The sequence below is a fragment of the Balaenoptera borealis genome (assembly GCF_965194805.1).
Source record: "Balaenoptera borealis genome assembly, chromosome: 11".
Lineage (NCBI taxonomy): Eukaryota > Metazoa > Chordata > Mammalia > Artiodactyla > Balaenopteridae > Balaenoptera > Balaenoptera borealis.
Window position 1 is genome coordinate 88,125,510 of NC_138868.1, and position 16,564 is coordinate 88,142,073.

General features: G+C 47.8%; 1 protein-coding gene across 1 annotated transcript in view; it reads left to right on the plus strand.

Annotated features, from left to right (window-relative positions):
* Nucleotides 1–9,906, plus strand: part of LOC309606633 (neural cell adhesion molecule 1-like) — a gene marked incomplete at its 5' end in the record, with an annotated part of 71,831 nt that extends 61,925 nt beyond the window's left edge. Inside the window, 6 exon segments of the mRNA XM_082343930.1 lie at nt 4,860–5,067; nt 6,275–6,391; nt 7,381–7,429; nt 7,431–7,800; nt 7,803–8,190; nt 9,637–9,906. Of these exon segments, the coding sequence (XP_082200056.1) occupies nt 4,860–5,067; nt 6,275–6,391; nt 7,381–7,429; nt 7,431–7,800; nt 7,803–8,190; nt 9,637–9,757 (1,253 nt within the window). The 3' untranslated portion in view covers nt 9,758–9,906.
* Between the last annotated feature and the right edge of the window lie 6,658 nt (nt 9,907–16,564).

The window sequence follows — 16,564 nt, forward strand, 5'->3', positions numbered from 1 at the left end:
TACACCTTCACATTATTAAAGGAAATAACAGTTCATGTGAACTCACCAGCGTGTTTGGATTTTATTTGATAGTTGTGTATCCTACAAAGTGCCAAAATCCCTTTGCCTCCACCTCACAGGTACCTGGATTACTTTGATTGCCCCAGAGAGCCCTTTAAATTGGACCCCAAACTCGTAGCTTGCTGAGTGGAGTTCTAGCCAAAGGAATCGCTTTCCCTTCCTCATGAGGAGTGATGCAGTTTTCTCAGCTCTCCTAAGAGCTGCTGTGAGTCACCGCCTCCTTGGACTTTCCCCAGCAGACAGGGCGAGGGGAAAGTGCCTTTGCAGAGCCAGAAGGTGGTCACCTTGGGATCAGGGGCACACTCTGGGCCACCAGAACCACAACTCTGTTGCAAGTTTTCCCGATTGCACGGCTCCCTTCACGACTTCATATCAGAGGCTTCACAGAGTGACGTGGTGACAGAGAGAATCTAAGAGAAGGGTCTCATTGGCAAGCCCTATTCTGTTCAAAATCACACTTAATTGGATGCCTCCTGAAAGCCCCAAGACCAGCCATCTATTCAGCAGATTCCAGGAAGGAACAAGCAGACGAGTGAACCAGAACCTCAGCTTAATGGTTCCGAGAGTCGGAGGCAGGAGGGGGCACTTCTGCACTGATGTCCCGCGACACAGTGACTCGGGCCCCCTCAACTGTAAGGTGGGAGATATCTTCCCATTTTGAGGCATTTATGAGCATAGGCACTTGTAGGTCTCAGTCGGGCAAGCCAGGTGTTCAGTGCCGACACCTCCCAGACCAGGAACCACAGAGGATGGGCAGCCCCAGCTTCATAACCCCACCGTTCAGCGCAGCTCGAAGCCCAGAGGTTGTGGAGGAGCTGCTCCCAAGAAGCACTCTAGGTATGCAGGTGTGCAGATGGGGTAGCCAGGAGAGGTCAGGGGAAGGTCATGCAAAGATAGACCCCGAAGTTGTTTTCTTTTCCTTTTGTAAAATGTTAAGCAGGATGCAGGAGATAACCTTTGTCCTTCTAGTTTCCTGGACTAAACAATTCTGTAACAGCCGCCAAGAGGTAATGAATGTTGACTTGACTTGGATACCCTTTCATTTGCATCCGGTGTTTCCTTTATTTACAGTTTTTTGTAAAAGCTCCGCACATCCTTTCTCCAGCTTGAGGGGTACCTCACTTCCTCTGGAAGTCTAGACTCTTAATGGTGAACTGCGTGGTCCCTTGGGGATAAGTCTTTGCTCTCTCTCCATCCATCCAGTACATCAGTTAGGTCAGGGCCACCAGGTAAGACTGCACAACTCATCCTTGGGTGGGGAGTCATAGGAACAGCTGTTATTCATTGTAATGCAGGCAGAAAACTTAGAAACAGTGGTCCTCAAAGTCTGGGGTGCATAAGAATCACTGGGGTGCTCCATCAAATCCTGAGCCTGAGCCTCACCCCCAGAGATTCTGACTTGGTGGAATGGGGGATCCCCAGAATCTGAATTCTTAACAGAGCACCCCAGGAATTCTGCTGCAGGTAGAGAAACATTATGCTAAAAGGTATTTATTTTTCAACTAAAGATAAAATCATAAGAATCAATGAATAAAGATGGGACCTACCGATTGTCTTGCAGGAAAAAGTCCTGCTCAGTACACACTGTGGAGGACATGGACATTAGGGAATCTGTACCCTGTGCTGGGGACTGTAGGACATCTCACATGCAATGACAGGTTCTTAGAGTTGAAGAGGACCTGAAGACATCCTCTATCCTAGGCTCTTCCCAGTGCAGGAAACTCATCCAGAGCATTACGGTATCCCGGCCAAGGGATTTTCCAGCCTCTGCTTGAATGCCTCTGGCAACAGGGAGCTCTTCCAAGGCAGCTCACACCACACTTAAATAGCTCTTGTGTGTTAGTTCTGTCTCATGTGAGCTCAAGTTTGCCTCCTACCCCCATAGTTGCCATCCATTAGGGACACTGAATAAGACTACTTCCTTCTCGTGACACACCTTTAAATATTTGGAGACAGTGTTCTTATCTCCAAGGCTAAACACTGTTCCTTTGTTCAACAAATATTCTTTGAACGTTTCTTGTAAGTTGGGTTGTCCTAGATGCTGGGGAGACAAGAGACAGACAGGGTACCTGCCAGGATATTCTAGAGGGTGGGGCAGCCAGATAAAAAGCATGTCAATGAACAGAAAATGGCAGATAGTGGTAAGAAGAGAATAAAACAGGGTAATGTGGTAGGTACTGGGTAGAGGTGCCTGAGTAGATAAGAGATCGGGGCAGGGGAGGGGGGAACCTCTGCAAGAAGGTGACATTTGAGCTGAACCTGCAGGATAACAAAGAGCCACCACAAGGTGATGGGGCTGGAGGGTTCCAGGCAAGGCGTCAGCCAGGCGCTCTGACAGGAACGGGCTGGGCGTGGTGAGCAGATAGAATGGAGGCGCTCCCGGCTGGAGCACAGGGGTGGGGGGCGGGGCTCAGTGCCCTGAGTTATGATGCTCAGAGGAGTGGGAGAGTCCACAGCACGTGTAGCACCTTTTAGACTAAGGGAAAGAATTTGAATTTTCTATCAAATGAGAGAGAAGACCATTGCCCTACCTTCTGTTTTCTATCAGTCTCGTTGCCCTCCTGGCCCTTGGAGGTGTTGGCCTTGGCCTTCAGAGCAGTGCAGCCCTCTGATGGGTCTGCTGAGCCCAGAGCACAGGTGGGTAACGGCTGCTTCTCCCACACGGAGCAGCTTTGCAGTGGTTTATTTTTCTTCCTTAGAGACATGACTAGTTCCCTAAAACGATATTTATGTATAAACCTCAGAACATGGTGTTAGTGCCTTTGAGTCCAAAAATACAGACATTCTTTCCCCACAGAAATACCTTAGGCTCCTTCTGCAGGAAGTAGACACTTAACACCTATTGGGTACGGGTGTCAGGTGGCCTCCAGCCCTGAGTCATGGGATGGGGAGGAAGCCCAAGGCCATATTTCTTCCCTGTTCAGGGAAGCAGCTTTGGTATTTTGAAGACCAGGAAGGCCTGCATGTATTTCTTTGCTTTTGTGTGTGGATGTGTGAGCACCACGGGGAAGCAGAGTGGACGGTGTGCTACTGGGGAGAAGACCGGCTCTAGCTGAACGCAGGGACCCGTGGCCGGTTTCCTGCCGCCAAAGGCCAGAGACAGAGTGGCCAGAGCTGGGTCCTCTGAGCATGGAGCCCGTTGCCAGACTCGGGCCTTCCTGGGGAACAGGCTGTGTCTTCAGTGTGGGGTTGAAAGGGACCAGTGGGGGAGCCTGAGGAGGGGCTGGGAAGCAAGAACAAGGTCCCAAGGAGCCAAAAATATTCAAGATCCTAGGAGGCTCCTGCGGCGCAGGCCCAGCTGAGCCCTGGGTGCCAGGAGTTAGGTTGTGAGTGGTCGTCTCTTATGTGCTGGCCGGTGGCCTATACCCTGAATTGAAGTTAGAAATAAGGGCCATCAGAATAGGACAGCAGTTGAAGGAGCCCCGCCATGCCTGAGCAGGGCCCCTGGGACACACAGAGGGCCTCCCAGGAGCACAAACCACAGGGAGACAGAGTGTGTGGCCCATCTCTGTCACCTTGAGTTACCTGTTCTTTCCATCATTTGGCACGTGATGTGGCCAGAAGCCCCTGAGCCTGGCCCAGATTCAGCAAAGGCCCAGTGAGACCCAGGTTGTGTTGGCCACAGTTCCTGCCTCCAGTCAACAGGCCTGGGTGACCCCAGTGGGTCCGGAGGACAGAGGAAGCTTCAGACAAGGTCTGGTGGTACGATGGGGCTGCCCCTTCTGGAACCCTGTCTTCCCAGAAGAAGAAAAATGAAGCAGGGTACCCACTTTTCAGCCTGGGGTCATGGTTTCCACACTGGCTTCCACAGAGCTCCGCATGGGTCCTTGCTTCCCCCAGCACAGCCTTCCGCCTCCCAGATGCTGGTGGGAATCACCAAGTGGTCAGGGGTCCACCACAGGCACCTAGCACCCATCACAAGGGGACCCAATGGAGCCGAGCCTGGGGTCCTTCTGTGATACCATCAATAGCCCAGGGCCCCCAGGGGATTCTAGATGGACACCAGGGAGTAAGACACAGAGGTTGAGTCATTCAAGTGAGTCCAGCTAGAGCGGGGATGCTGGGTGCTGCTCAGAGGTGAGAATGTGTGTCCGTCTGTGGTAGGCACGTGTCCTGTGTGAGTGAGCCTGTCGTGCGTGCGTGCGTGCATCTCTGGGTGAGTCGGCTGGGTTTCCTGAAATCTGATCCAAGCGTGCCTGGCTCCCAGATGGTGAGTATTCCCAGACCGTCCACCTTGCCCTCTGGGCCTGGCGAGGCCCCTATATCTCCAGAGTAAGTGAGCTTCATTCGTCTTCCTGGTGCAATGAAGAAGGATGTGGTCCAAAGTCGGGATCCTCTGGAGCGGCTCCTAAAGAGGGGGAAGGAAGCGCGGAGGTGCGCGGGGCAACTTGTTGTGCCTGACGTCACCACAAGCCCAAAGGAAGCCCTGGGAACCCTCTGTCGCCCCATCTGGGACCCTGTCCCTGGCAGCTCCCAGGGCTCACGGGGAGACCAGCTGAGTGTGGGTTGAGAGCAGGGATGGAGACACAGTGCCCAGTCTCCTCCTGACTGTGGGTGCCTTGTGCCCTTGTCCCCTGGTCTATGAAAGGAGGCTGCCATCCTTCCCTCTTGAAGATAGAAAGAGACCCTGTTGTCTCAACACCTAGGGGTAGAAAGGCCCCAGGGAAAGTGTCACTCTGAACACAGATGCCACAGCCGTCCTGTGGGCTCTACCCCACCCCCAGGGCTGTTGCTCGGCAGGTCCAGGTCTGCATCTCAGTGTACTAACCAACACCATCCCTCTCTCCCTCCCCACCAAGCCAACGGCAGCCCCACCTCAGGCCTGAGCACGGGCGCCATCGTGGGCATCCTCGTCGTCACCTTCGTCCTGCTCCTGGTGGCCGTGGACGTCACCTGCTACTTCCTGAACAAGTGTGGCCTGCTCATGTGCATCGCCATCAACCTGTGCAGAAAAGCCGGGCCTGGAGCCAAGGGCAAGGACATGGAGGAGGGCAAAGCCGCCTTCTCGTGAGTGCAGACCCGCCCGCTGCTGCGGAGTGCTAGACTCTGCCCCGGCCTGGGACCCAGCAAGGGAGCCACCTCAAGCTTCCCCATTGGAAACCCCGAGGGGAGCAGAGCATTAGAGAACTGTCTCTCAAAGCAGGGTCTTCAGGGGTACCTGTTTAAAAAGCAGACACCTGGACCCAACCCCACAACTAGAATCGCATAGACGTTTGAAATCCCTACGTAGGTCAAAATGAGGGGAATTGTCAGAGCTAAGCCTGGAGGGGAGCTACCAGGGAGGAGTCAGCATTTGAGAGACACACTTGCCTTGCTGCCGTTCATGCATCCATCATTCAACAAATATTTATGGCGCAGCCGCTACAGGCACGGCGCCATCCCCAGGCGTTAGGGGACAGCAGTGAACAAAGCAGATGAAAATACCTGTCCTCCTGGAGGACGATCCAGCATCCTCCTGGAGGATGTGCTCCAGCATCTGTGGAGAAACAGATCCTGAGCCAAATAGCAGGAACCTTCACAAACTGTCACTGGGTGGGGCTGAGGTGGAGCAAGGCGAGAAGGGACGGAGCAAGGAAATAAGTTGTTAGCACCACCCCATGCCAGGCACTGTATATACATATACATACATCATATACTTATACATGTATGTACATGCATATACACATACGTATACATGTTTTACTTACATATACGTATAGCTATACTTATACACGTATGTACTTACATATACGTATACACTTACAGGTATACATACATCATATACTTACACGTATACATACGTACATATACGTACACGTATACTTATATATACATCATATACTTATCCGTGTTCGTACTTACGTATACACATACACACACGCGTACATACTTACGTGTATACGAATATAGATGACTTGAGCACTGAACTGTGCCAGGCACTGTGCTAAGCACTTTATATCCATTATCTCAGTTAATGTTCATAACGTCTAGGCAAGGTAGAAACTGTTATTTGCCCCATTTTCCAGGTGAGGAAACGGAGGTATGGGTGAGCAGGTCACACAGCTAGCGAGAGCGGGGGCTGAGATGCCGCACTTGACTCTGGTTCTGGATCCCACTGCCCCCCCACCCCCCAGCCTCGGGCCAGGCACAGGTGCCTGAGCTGTAGCTGGCTTCCCCGGGAGCCCCCTGCATCCCCCAGCTCCCTGGGATGGAGCCAGCAGAGCTGTCTCCACAGGAAAGATGAGTCCAAGGAACCCATCGTGGAGGTGCGAACTGAGGAGGAGCGGACCCCAAACCACGACGGAGGGAAACACACAGAGCCCAACGAGACCACGCCGCTGACGGAGCCCGAGTACGTGGGCGGGTCGGGCTGCCACCTCCTCGGCAGAGCCTCACACCCACCGCATCACCCTACGCACAGCTCCATGCTTCCCACCCACGGCTCCCCGCCGAGCATGGCAGGCCAGAATTCTGGAGTGCTGGGCCAGGAGCGCCTGACCCCACTCTCTCCCTAGACACGAGGCATTCTTGATTCTACCTGGGTGGCTGTGGATGCCTTAAAGCCTCCGTGTGTACGTGGGATCCCTAGACCCTGTGCCCAGGTCACACACACATTCTGGAAATGGCTTAAGGAGACAAAACTTCATTGAGAGAGGCTGAGCTTAGCAGATTCTGTTTAGGATTTCCAAGAATTCTAGGGTTTTCTGCATTCTTCCTAAAAGGGCAAGGGAAGCTGGGGCCCTGGTAAAAGCTCCCTGGTTCTCCTGGTCTCGGAAGCGTTGGGGACCCTCGGTCAGAAGCCACATCCAGCTGTGATGGTAATGACCACGTGGGTATCATGGGTCCTGTGGGTTTGAAGGAAATGGAGTTTCATGGAAGCACAAAATCTCTGGCTGGACCACCCACAGCCCTGAGGGACCACGTGGAGCCCTCTTCGTCTCCGGGGCAGGTGGGCCCAATTCCACAGGGACCTATGACGCCTGCGGTGGTGGACGCTGAGCTCCAGCTGGCCTCTCCCTGAGTCAAGATGCAGGCGGGGGTCCGAAAGGGCCGCCAGGGCTGTAGGGAAGGGAGCCCCGTGCAGATCGGGAGGGGAGTCAGCAGGGAGGAAGGTGACAGGCCCTGTTAGACTGCCGAGTTCTCTGTTGTCTCCTGTGTCCTCTTCTGCCCGCCTGGGCGTGTGCTTTCTCTCGCGTCCTCCTCTCTCTGTGGGCCTGTGTCCATGCCTGTGCGTCCCCCGCATGCCAGCCCCCGGCCCCCGCCTTGGCCTCCGCCCTTCCCGGCTTCTCTGTCCGTCTCAGCTTCATCGTCTATCTCTTCTACTTCCTGTCCTCCCCACAGGCTGCCTGCTGACACCACAGCCACTGTTGAGGACATGCTGCCTTCTGTCAACCACCGTCACTGCTAACTCTGACACTATCACCGAAACCTTTGCCACTGCTCAGAACAGCCCCACCAGTGAGACCACCACCCTCACCTCCAGTATCGCCCCCGTGGCCACGGCCACCCCTGATTCAAACTCTGTGCCCGCCGGCCAGGCCACCCCTTCCAAGGGGCCCGGTGCCGCCGCCACCTCCCCGCCCCCAGCCTCAGCCCCCAAGGTCGCCCCCCTCGTTGACCTGAGCGACCCCCCGACCTCAGCCCCCGCCGCCAGCAACCTGTCCTCTAGCGTCCTGGCAAACCAGGGGGCCGTGCTCAGCCCCAGCGCCCCTGTCAGTGCAGGCGAGGCCCCCAAGGCCCCTCCGGCCAGCAAGCCGGTCCCCCCCCCCCGGCAGGGGCAGCCGGTCCCCTAGCGGTGGCACCGACGACTCCCACCCCAGAAGCCCCCCAGGCCAAGCAGGAGGCTCCCGGCACCAAAGGTCCGGACCCTGAGCCCACCCAGCCCGGCACCGCGAAGAGCCCAGCCGAGGCAGCCAGGGCCCTCGCCAGCCCGAAGAGCGAGGCGGCCTCCATCAGCACCACAAACCCTGCCCAGGGCGAGGACTTTAAAATGGATGAAGGGAACTTCAAGACCCCAGATATTGACCTTGCAAAGGATGTTTTTGCAGCCCTGGGCTCTCCTGCTCCCGCCGCCGGGGCCAGTGGACAAGCCCCTGAGCTTGCTCCTTCCACGGCCGACGGCGCTGTTCCTCCTGCGCCAGCCAAGACCGAGTACGGCCTCTCTCTGTCCACTGTCGTCGGGGGGTGTCCCGTGGTGGTGTGCGTTTGTGCTGTGTCCTCCCTGTTAGATGTGTCTTCAGCCTACTCCAGAGCTTCTCCGAGGCGACTGTCAGCCAGGGGCTGGGCCGAGGCAGAGCGTGGGCACAGGCAGCAGGCCCGGCAGGCAGCCGCCTGCTGACTAATTAGGCCACGTTAATTAGGTTGTATCCTTATCGTCCTAGCAGTGGCGTCTGTCGTCCCTGCAGGAGCCTTTGCATTCGGGCCACGGATGAGCGTAGCTTGGGAAGTGAGCTAAAGGAGGTCAAGGTGCCCTGATCGGCCACCCTGGGGCCCGCAGGCAGTGTGTCATCCAGGGCAAGGCCGAGTCCCCAGCAGAATGGCACGGGTATTCGGGAAGTAAGGAGGCAGACCCTGAGGCTCGTGTGGGGAGAGTCTCTGTGTGGTCCAGAAGGCCCCGTCACACTCCAACCGACACACCCACCCTTGCTTCTCCTGCCCTTGAGTGACTGGGAAGACGCAGAGCTCCCAAGCACTGAGTGACCGCTGGGTCTTCCAAGTTCGAGGCCAGGTCCTTCAGCTTACAGGTTTCTTCAGTGTGAGGCCAAGATGCAGGGGCACCAGCTGGGGCTGGGGTCTGAGTCTGCTCTGGTGCGTCCTTAAACCAGATTCTCACTCTTGGGACTGATAGAGGCAGAGTCAGACAGAGGCTTTTATAGAGGCTCCTGTGGCTGCTCCCAGATAAGCGGAGGTGCTGCCACCAAGAGCAGCAAGGGGACCCTCACCAGGAGCCCCGAATCTGTCAGAAAATAAAAGGACAGCCCCGCCCACTCCACCCCACTCAGCTCCCCTGCAGGCCAGCAGCCCACTCTGGCCTCTCACCCGACTCCCATGGAAAGCTGCCTCAGTAACAGAGCATTTTCTTACCCTGCCCGGGCAAGCCATAGAGGCATCACCAGGAAAGGCAGAGCACAGAGGTGGGGGGGCGAGGACAGGCAAGAACAGGTGGTTTGCAGAGGGCCCTCTGGAATCAGTACCAGGGAGCCCAACATACATGATTCATACCAAGCTGGGCCGCTGCAGCCATGCAGGGTGAGGAAAAGGCTGCACCTGCTGCACTTGCACCACCCCAGGTAAAGCTGGAGGCCCTGCATCAGATTAGGGCCGGAACGGCTCCTTCCGCTGATTCAGAGGTTCTCCACTTTGGCTGCAAGTTAGAACGACTTGGGTGCTTTTAAAAGTCACCACGTTCAGACCAATTAAATCAGGATTTCTGGGGACACAGCCCAGGCATCAGTGATTTTTAGAGATGCCAGGTGATCCTGACGTGCAGCTGAGTTTGGAGACCAGTGCTCTAACTGGAGCCCCCTTTGAGGAACTGGCCAGAGGGTGCGTTACTGCAGACCGTGGTCTCAGTGCTGTTTTCCTGATTCTCCGCAGGAAGGGTCCTGTAGAAGCAAAGCCGGAGTGCCAGGAGACAGAAACGAAGCCAGCGCCAGGCGAAGTCAAGACGGTCCCCAACGATGCCACACAAACAAAGGAGAACGAGAGCAAAGCATGATGGGTGACGAGATACCAGCAAAGATCAAAATAAAAAGTAACACAACAGCTTCACCAGAGCATCTCCAATATCTCATACACACAAACACACACACACACACACACCTCATTCCTTTAGTGTCTTTTGCCTTTAAAACAAAAAAACAAAAACTAAGCAGATCAACGTGGGATCTCCTTTTTGTAGATTTATAGAAAGGGTTCCTTTGTTGTGCACTCACTTGTAAGAAAATGAGACAAAAAGGTGAAACCCACAGCCAAACTAGGACTCTCCGTTTCCTGAAACCATTTAAAAATCAAACAAAAGGACCCCAAATTAAGAATCTAGGAAGCTCAGAAAAAAAAAAATCTAGGTTCAGGTAGACCGCACTTGGTGTTGCCCAACTGGCACAGACCAGGTTCAGAGAAATACTTTCACACACTAAGACTAACCGAATGAACAAAGTCCAAGTTTATTTTTATACTTTCAGTCGAGTTTGAACTCGGTAAAACCTCATAAATAAGTCATAATTTCTGTTCACTTTGTATTTGTTCAGTATGCAAAGTGTGTCACCCTTTCTAGCTGAATTCAGTTCCCACATAGACTCTTGTTTTGTAGGAAGAATGCCAAATTGCAGCTTCTGGGAGTAGATCTCAATTTGCAGTATTCGGATTTCTTTTCCTTTCCTTTTCTTTTTTTTTTTTTTTTTTTAATGAATCAACAGTGTTCATATTCAGCATACAATTTATTTGTGAAGCTAGAAGGTCAGTGATAGTTCTTGAATCTGTAATCTAAATGGAATACATTTCTGGGTTTCTCTGTATGATCCTGTCAGCACTGATGTACCAGACCCAGCTACAGTGCTTCCATTGACATCCTAGGGCTCTGACCTTCAGAGATGCGACCTTTATGATTTTTTTTTTTTTTTTTTTAGTATTAGTTGTTTTGTTTGTTTTTTTATACTGCAGGTTCTTAGTAGGCATCAATTTTATACACATCAGTGTATACATGTCAATCCCAATCGCCCAATTCAGCACACCACCATCCCCACCCCACCACAGTTTTCCCCCCTTGGTGTCCATATGTCCATTCTCTACATCTGTGTCTCAACTTCTGCCCTGCAAACCGGCTCATCTGTACCATTTTTCTAGGTTCCACATACATGCATTAATATACGATATTTGTTTTTCTCTTTCTGACTTACTTCACTCTGTATGACAGTCTCTAGATCCATCCACTTCTCAACAAATGACTAAATTTCCTTCCTCTTTATGGCTGAGTAATATTCCATTGTATATATGTACCACCACTTCTTTATCCATTCATCTGTTGATGGGCATTTAGGTTGCTTCCATGACCTGGCTATTGTAAATAGTGCTGCAATGAACATTCGGGTGCATGTGTCTTTTTGAATTACGGTTTTCTCTGGGTATATGCCCAGTAGTGGGATTGCTGGGTCATATGGTAATTCTATTTTTAGTTTTTTAAGGAACCTCCATATTGTTCTCCATAGTGGCTCTATCAATTTACATTCCCACCAACAGTGCAAGAGGGTTCCCTTTTCTCCACACCCTCTCCAGCATTTGCTGTTTGTAGATTTTCTGATGATGCCCATTCTAACAGGAGTGAGGTGATACCTCATTGTAGTTTTGATTTGCATTTCTCTAATAATTAGTGATGTTGAGCATCTGTTCATGTGCTTCGTGGCCGTCTGTATGTCTTCTTTGGAGAAATGTCTATTTAGGTCTTCTGCCCATTTTTGGATTGGGGTGTTTGTTTCTTTAATATTGAGCTGAATGAGCTGTTTACATATTTTGGAGATTAATCCTTTGTCCGTTGATTCGTTTGCAAATATTTTCTCCCATTCTGAGGGTTGTCTTTTCGTCTTGTTTATGGTTTCCTTTGCTGTGCAAAAGCTTTGACGTTTCATTAGGTCCCATTTGTTTATTTTTGTTTTTATTTCCATTACTCTAGGAGGTGGATCAAAAAAGATCTTGCTGTGATTTATGTCAAAGAGTGTTCTTCCTATGTTTTCCTCTAAGAGTTTTATAGTGTCCAGTCTTATATTTAGGTCTCTAATCCATTTTGAGTTTATTTTTGTGTATGGTGTTAGGGAGTATTCTAATTTCATTCTTTTACATGTAGCTGTCCAGTTTTCCCAGCACCACTTATTGAAGAGACTGTCTTTTCTCCATTGTCTATCTTTGCCTCCTTTGTCATAGATTAGTTGACCATAGGTGCGTGGGTTTATCTCTGGGCTTTCTATCTTGTTCCATTGATCTATGTGTCTGTTTTTGTGCCAGTACCATATTGTCTTGATTACTGTAGCTTTGTAGTATAGTCTGAAGTCAGGGAGTCTGATTCCTCCAGCTCCATTTTTTTGCCTCAAGACTGCTTTGGCTCTTCGGGGTCTTTTGTGTCTCCATACACATTTTAAGATGATTTGTTCTAGCTCCGTAAAAAATGCCATTGGTAATTTGATAGGGATTGCATTGAATCTGTAGATTGCTTTGGGTAGTATACTCATTTTCACAATGTTGATTCTTCCAATCCAAGAACATGGCATATCTCTCCATCTGTTGGTATCATCTTTAATTTCTTTCATCAGTGTCTTATAGTTTTCTGCATACAGGTCTTTTGTCTCCCTAGGTAGGTTTATTCCTAGGTATTTTATTCTTTTTGTTGCAATGGTAAATGGGAGTGTTTCCATAATTTCTCTTTCAGATTTTTCATCATTAGTGTATAGGAATGCAAGAGATTTCTGTGCATTAATTTTGTATCCTGCAACTTTACCAGATTCATTCATTAGCTCTAGCAGTTTTCTGGTGGCATTTTTAGGATTCTCTATGTATAGTATCATGTCATCTGCAAACAGTGACAGTTTTACTTCTTCTTTTCCAATTTGTATTCCTTTTATTTCTTTTTCTTCTCTGATTGCCGTGGCTAGGACTTCCAGAACTATGTTGAATAATAGTGGTGAGAGTGGACATCCTTGTCTTGTTCCTGGTCTTAGAGGAAATGCTTCCAGTTTTTCACCATTGATAATGATGTTTGCTGTGGGTTTGTCATATATGGCCTTTATTATGTTGAGGTAGGTTCCCTCTACGCCCACTTTCTGGAGAGTTTTTATCATAAATGGGTGTTGAATTTTGTCAAAAGCTTTTTCTGCATCTATTGAGATGATCATACGGTTTTTATTCTTCAATTTGTTAATATGGTGTATCACATTGATTGATTTGCGTATATTGAAGAATCCTTGCATCCCTGGGATAAATCCCACTTGATCGTGCTGTATGATCCTTTTAATGTGTTGTTGGATTCTGTTTGCTAGTATTTTGTTGAGGATTTTTGCATCTATATTCATCAGTGATATTGGTCTGTAATTTTCTTTTTTTGTAGTGTCTTTGTCTGGTTTTGGTATCAGGGTGATGGTGGCCTCATAGAATGAGTTTGGGAGTGTTCCTTCCTCTGCAATTTTTTGGAAGAGTTTGAGAAGGATAGGTGTTAGCTCTTCTCTAAATGTTTGATAGAATTCACCTGTGAAGCCATCTGGTCCTGGACTTTTGTTTGTTGGAAGATTTTTAATCACAGTTTCAATTTCATTACTTGTGATTGGTCTGTTCATATTTTCTGTTTCTTCCTGGTTCAGTCTTGGAAGGTTATACCTTTCTAAAAATTTGTCCATTTCTTCCAGGTTGTCCATTTTATTGGCATAAAGTTGCTTGTAGTAGTCTCTTAGGATGCTTTGTATTTCTGCGGTGTCTGTTGTAACTTCTCCTTTTTCATTTCTGATTTTATTGATTTGAGTCCTCTCCCTCTTTTTCTTGATGAGTCTGGCTAACTGCTTATCAATTTTGTTTATCTTCTCAAAGAACCAACTTTTAGTTTTATTGATCTTTGCTATTGTTTTCTTTGTTTCTATTTCATTTATTTCTGCTCTGATCTTTATGATTTTTTTCCTTCTGCTAACTTTGGGTTTTGTTTGTTCTTCTTTCTCTAGTTTCTTTAGGTGTAAGGTTAGATTGTTTACTTGAGATTTTTCTTGTTTCTTTAGGGAGGCTTGTATAGCTATAAACTTCCCTCTTAGAACTGCTTTCGCTGCATCCCATAGGTTTTGGGTCGTCGTGTTTTCATTGTCATTTGTCTCTCGGTATTTTTTGATTTCCTCTTTGATTTCTTCAGTGATCTCTTGGTTATTTAGTAACGTATTGTTTAGCCTCCATGTGTTTGTCTTTTTTACGTTTTTTTCCCTGTAATTCATTTCTAATCTCATAGCGTTGTGGTCAGAAAAGATGCTTGATATGATTTCAGTTTTCTTAAATTTACTGAGGCTTGATTTGTGACCCAAGATGTGATCTATCCTGGAGAATGTTCCGTGCGCACTTGAGAAGAACGTGTAATCTGCTGTTTTTGGATGGAATGTCCTATATATATCAATTAAATCTATCTGCTCTATTGTGTCATTTAAAGCTTCTGTTTCCTTATTTATTTTCATTTTGGATGATCTGTCCATTGGTGTAAGTGAGGTGTTCAAGTCCCCCACTATGATTGTGTTACTGTCGATTTCCTCTGTTATAGCTGTTAGCAGTTGCCTTATGTATTGAGGTGCTCCTATGTTGGGTGCATATATATTTATAATTGTTATATCTTCTTCTTGGATTGATCCCTTGATCATTATGTAGTGTCCTTCCTTGTCTCTTGTAACATTCTTTATTTTAAAGTCTATTTTATCTGATATGAGTATAGCTACTCCAGCTTTCTTTTGATTTCCATTTGCATGGAATATCTTTTTCCACCCCCTCACTTTCAGTCTGTATGTGTCCCTAGGTCTAAAGTGGGTCTCTTGTAGACAGCATATATATGGGTCTTGTTTTTGTATCCATTCAGCCAGTCTATGTCTTTTGGTTGGGGCATTCAATCCATTCACGTTTAAGGTAATTATCGATATGTATGTTCCTATGACCATTTTCTTAATTGTTTTGGGTTTGTTTTTGTAGGTCCTTTTCTTTTCTTGTGTTTCCCACTTAGAGAAGTTCCTTTAGCATTTGTTGTAGAGCTGGTTTGGTGGTGCTGAATTCTCTTAGCTTTTGCTTGTCTGTAAAGCTTTTGATTTCTCCATCAAATCTAAATGAGATCCTTGCCGGGTAGAGTAATCTTGGTTGTAGGTTCTTCCCTTTCATCACTTTAAGTATATCATGCCACTCCCTTCTGGCTTGCAGAGTTTCTGCTGAGAAATCAGCTGTTAACCTTATGGGAGTTCCCTTGTATGTTATTTGTCGTTTTTCCCTTGCTGCTTTCAATAATTTTTCTTTGTCTTTAATTTTTGCCACTTTGATTACTATGTGTCTCGGCGTGTTTCTCCTTGGGTTTATCCTGTATGGGACTCTCTGCGCTTCCTGGACTTGGGTGGCTATTTCCTTTCCCATGTTAGGGAAGTTTTCGACTATAATCTCTTCAAATATTTTCTCTGGTCCTTTTTCTCTCTCTTCACCTTCTGGGACCCCTATAATGCGAACGTTGTTGCGTTTAATGTTGTCCCAGAGGTCTCTTAGGCTGTCTTCATTTCTTTTCATTCTTTTCTCTTTAGTCTGTTCTGCAGCAGTGAATTCCACCATTTTGTCTTCCAGGTCACTTATCCGTTCTTTTGCCTCAGTTATTCTGCTATTGATTCCTTCTAGTGTAGTTTTCATTTCAGTTATTGTATTGGTCATCTCTGTTTGTTTGTTCTTTAATTCTTCTAGGTCTTTGTTAATCATTTCTTGCATCCTCTCAATCTTTGCCTCCATTCTTATTCCGAGGTCCTGGATCATCTTCACTATCATTATTCTGAATTCTTTTTCTGGAAGGTTGCCTATCTCCACTTCATTTAGTTGTTTTTCTGGGGTTTTTCTTGTTCCTTCATCTGGTACATAGCCCTCTGCCTTTTCATCTTGTCTATCTTTCTGTAACTGTGGTTTTTGGTCCACAGGCTGCAGGATTGTAGTTTTTCTTGCTTCTGCTGTCTGCCCTCTGGTGGTTGAGGCTATCTAACTCCTTTCCTTTTCTTTTTCCTTCTTTTTTTTACCTTTCTGCCAACTTTGCTTTCCAGTGTTTACAAGTTGACAAATGTTTGACTTCAGTTGTCTTTCAATGTCCATGTAAAATTTTCATGATTGTGATTTTATGTATGTCTAGTAAAATTATTCCAGAGTAAGAGTTACTTAATGACAGCTTGCAAAGAGCAGTATAATTTCCAGGGGCCATTTGACTAATTTTGTGAACCTTTTATCAGGTCATGCCAAAAAATACTCACCAACTTAGTTAGGGAGAGCTCTTACTGTATTTCAGTCCTTTGAAATGGTTCTTGAGGTCGGTGCTAAGCAAGGAATCTAGTTACTTGATAATAGCTACTTAAGTATAAACTTTAGGATATAGAGGATCTACTTAAATGTCTACTTACTTGATGAAGTAATTTTGAAAAATATTGATTCTTGTCCATGCTAACATTTAATGAATTAATTTTATTCATTATTCTTCACATATACCTTGACATACATGTCTTTAACACAATGTTTTGGGTCATTAGCACAGCTTGCCAAAATACCTCTTTCTTTCAGTTTAAGATTAGTGAGATAAAGTACTTTCACAGCTGTCTATAATGATTGTATCTAAAGCCACAAACACCTCTTCTTATAGCTTAAGACAGTTGGGGTTTTCATTTTTCCTCTATGTAGCTATCTATTCTTGATTGCTACAGTGAAATCATTTACTAAGTAGTTTAAAATGTGCTCTTTGAAAGGTTTCTTTATAATAACATCCAACCAGCATTTAGAATTGAAGACTGGGAATAAA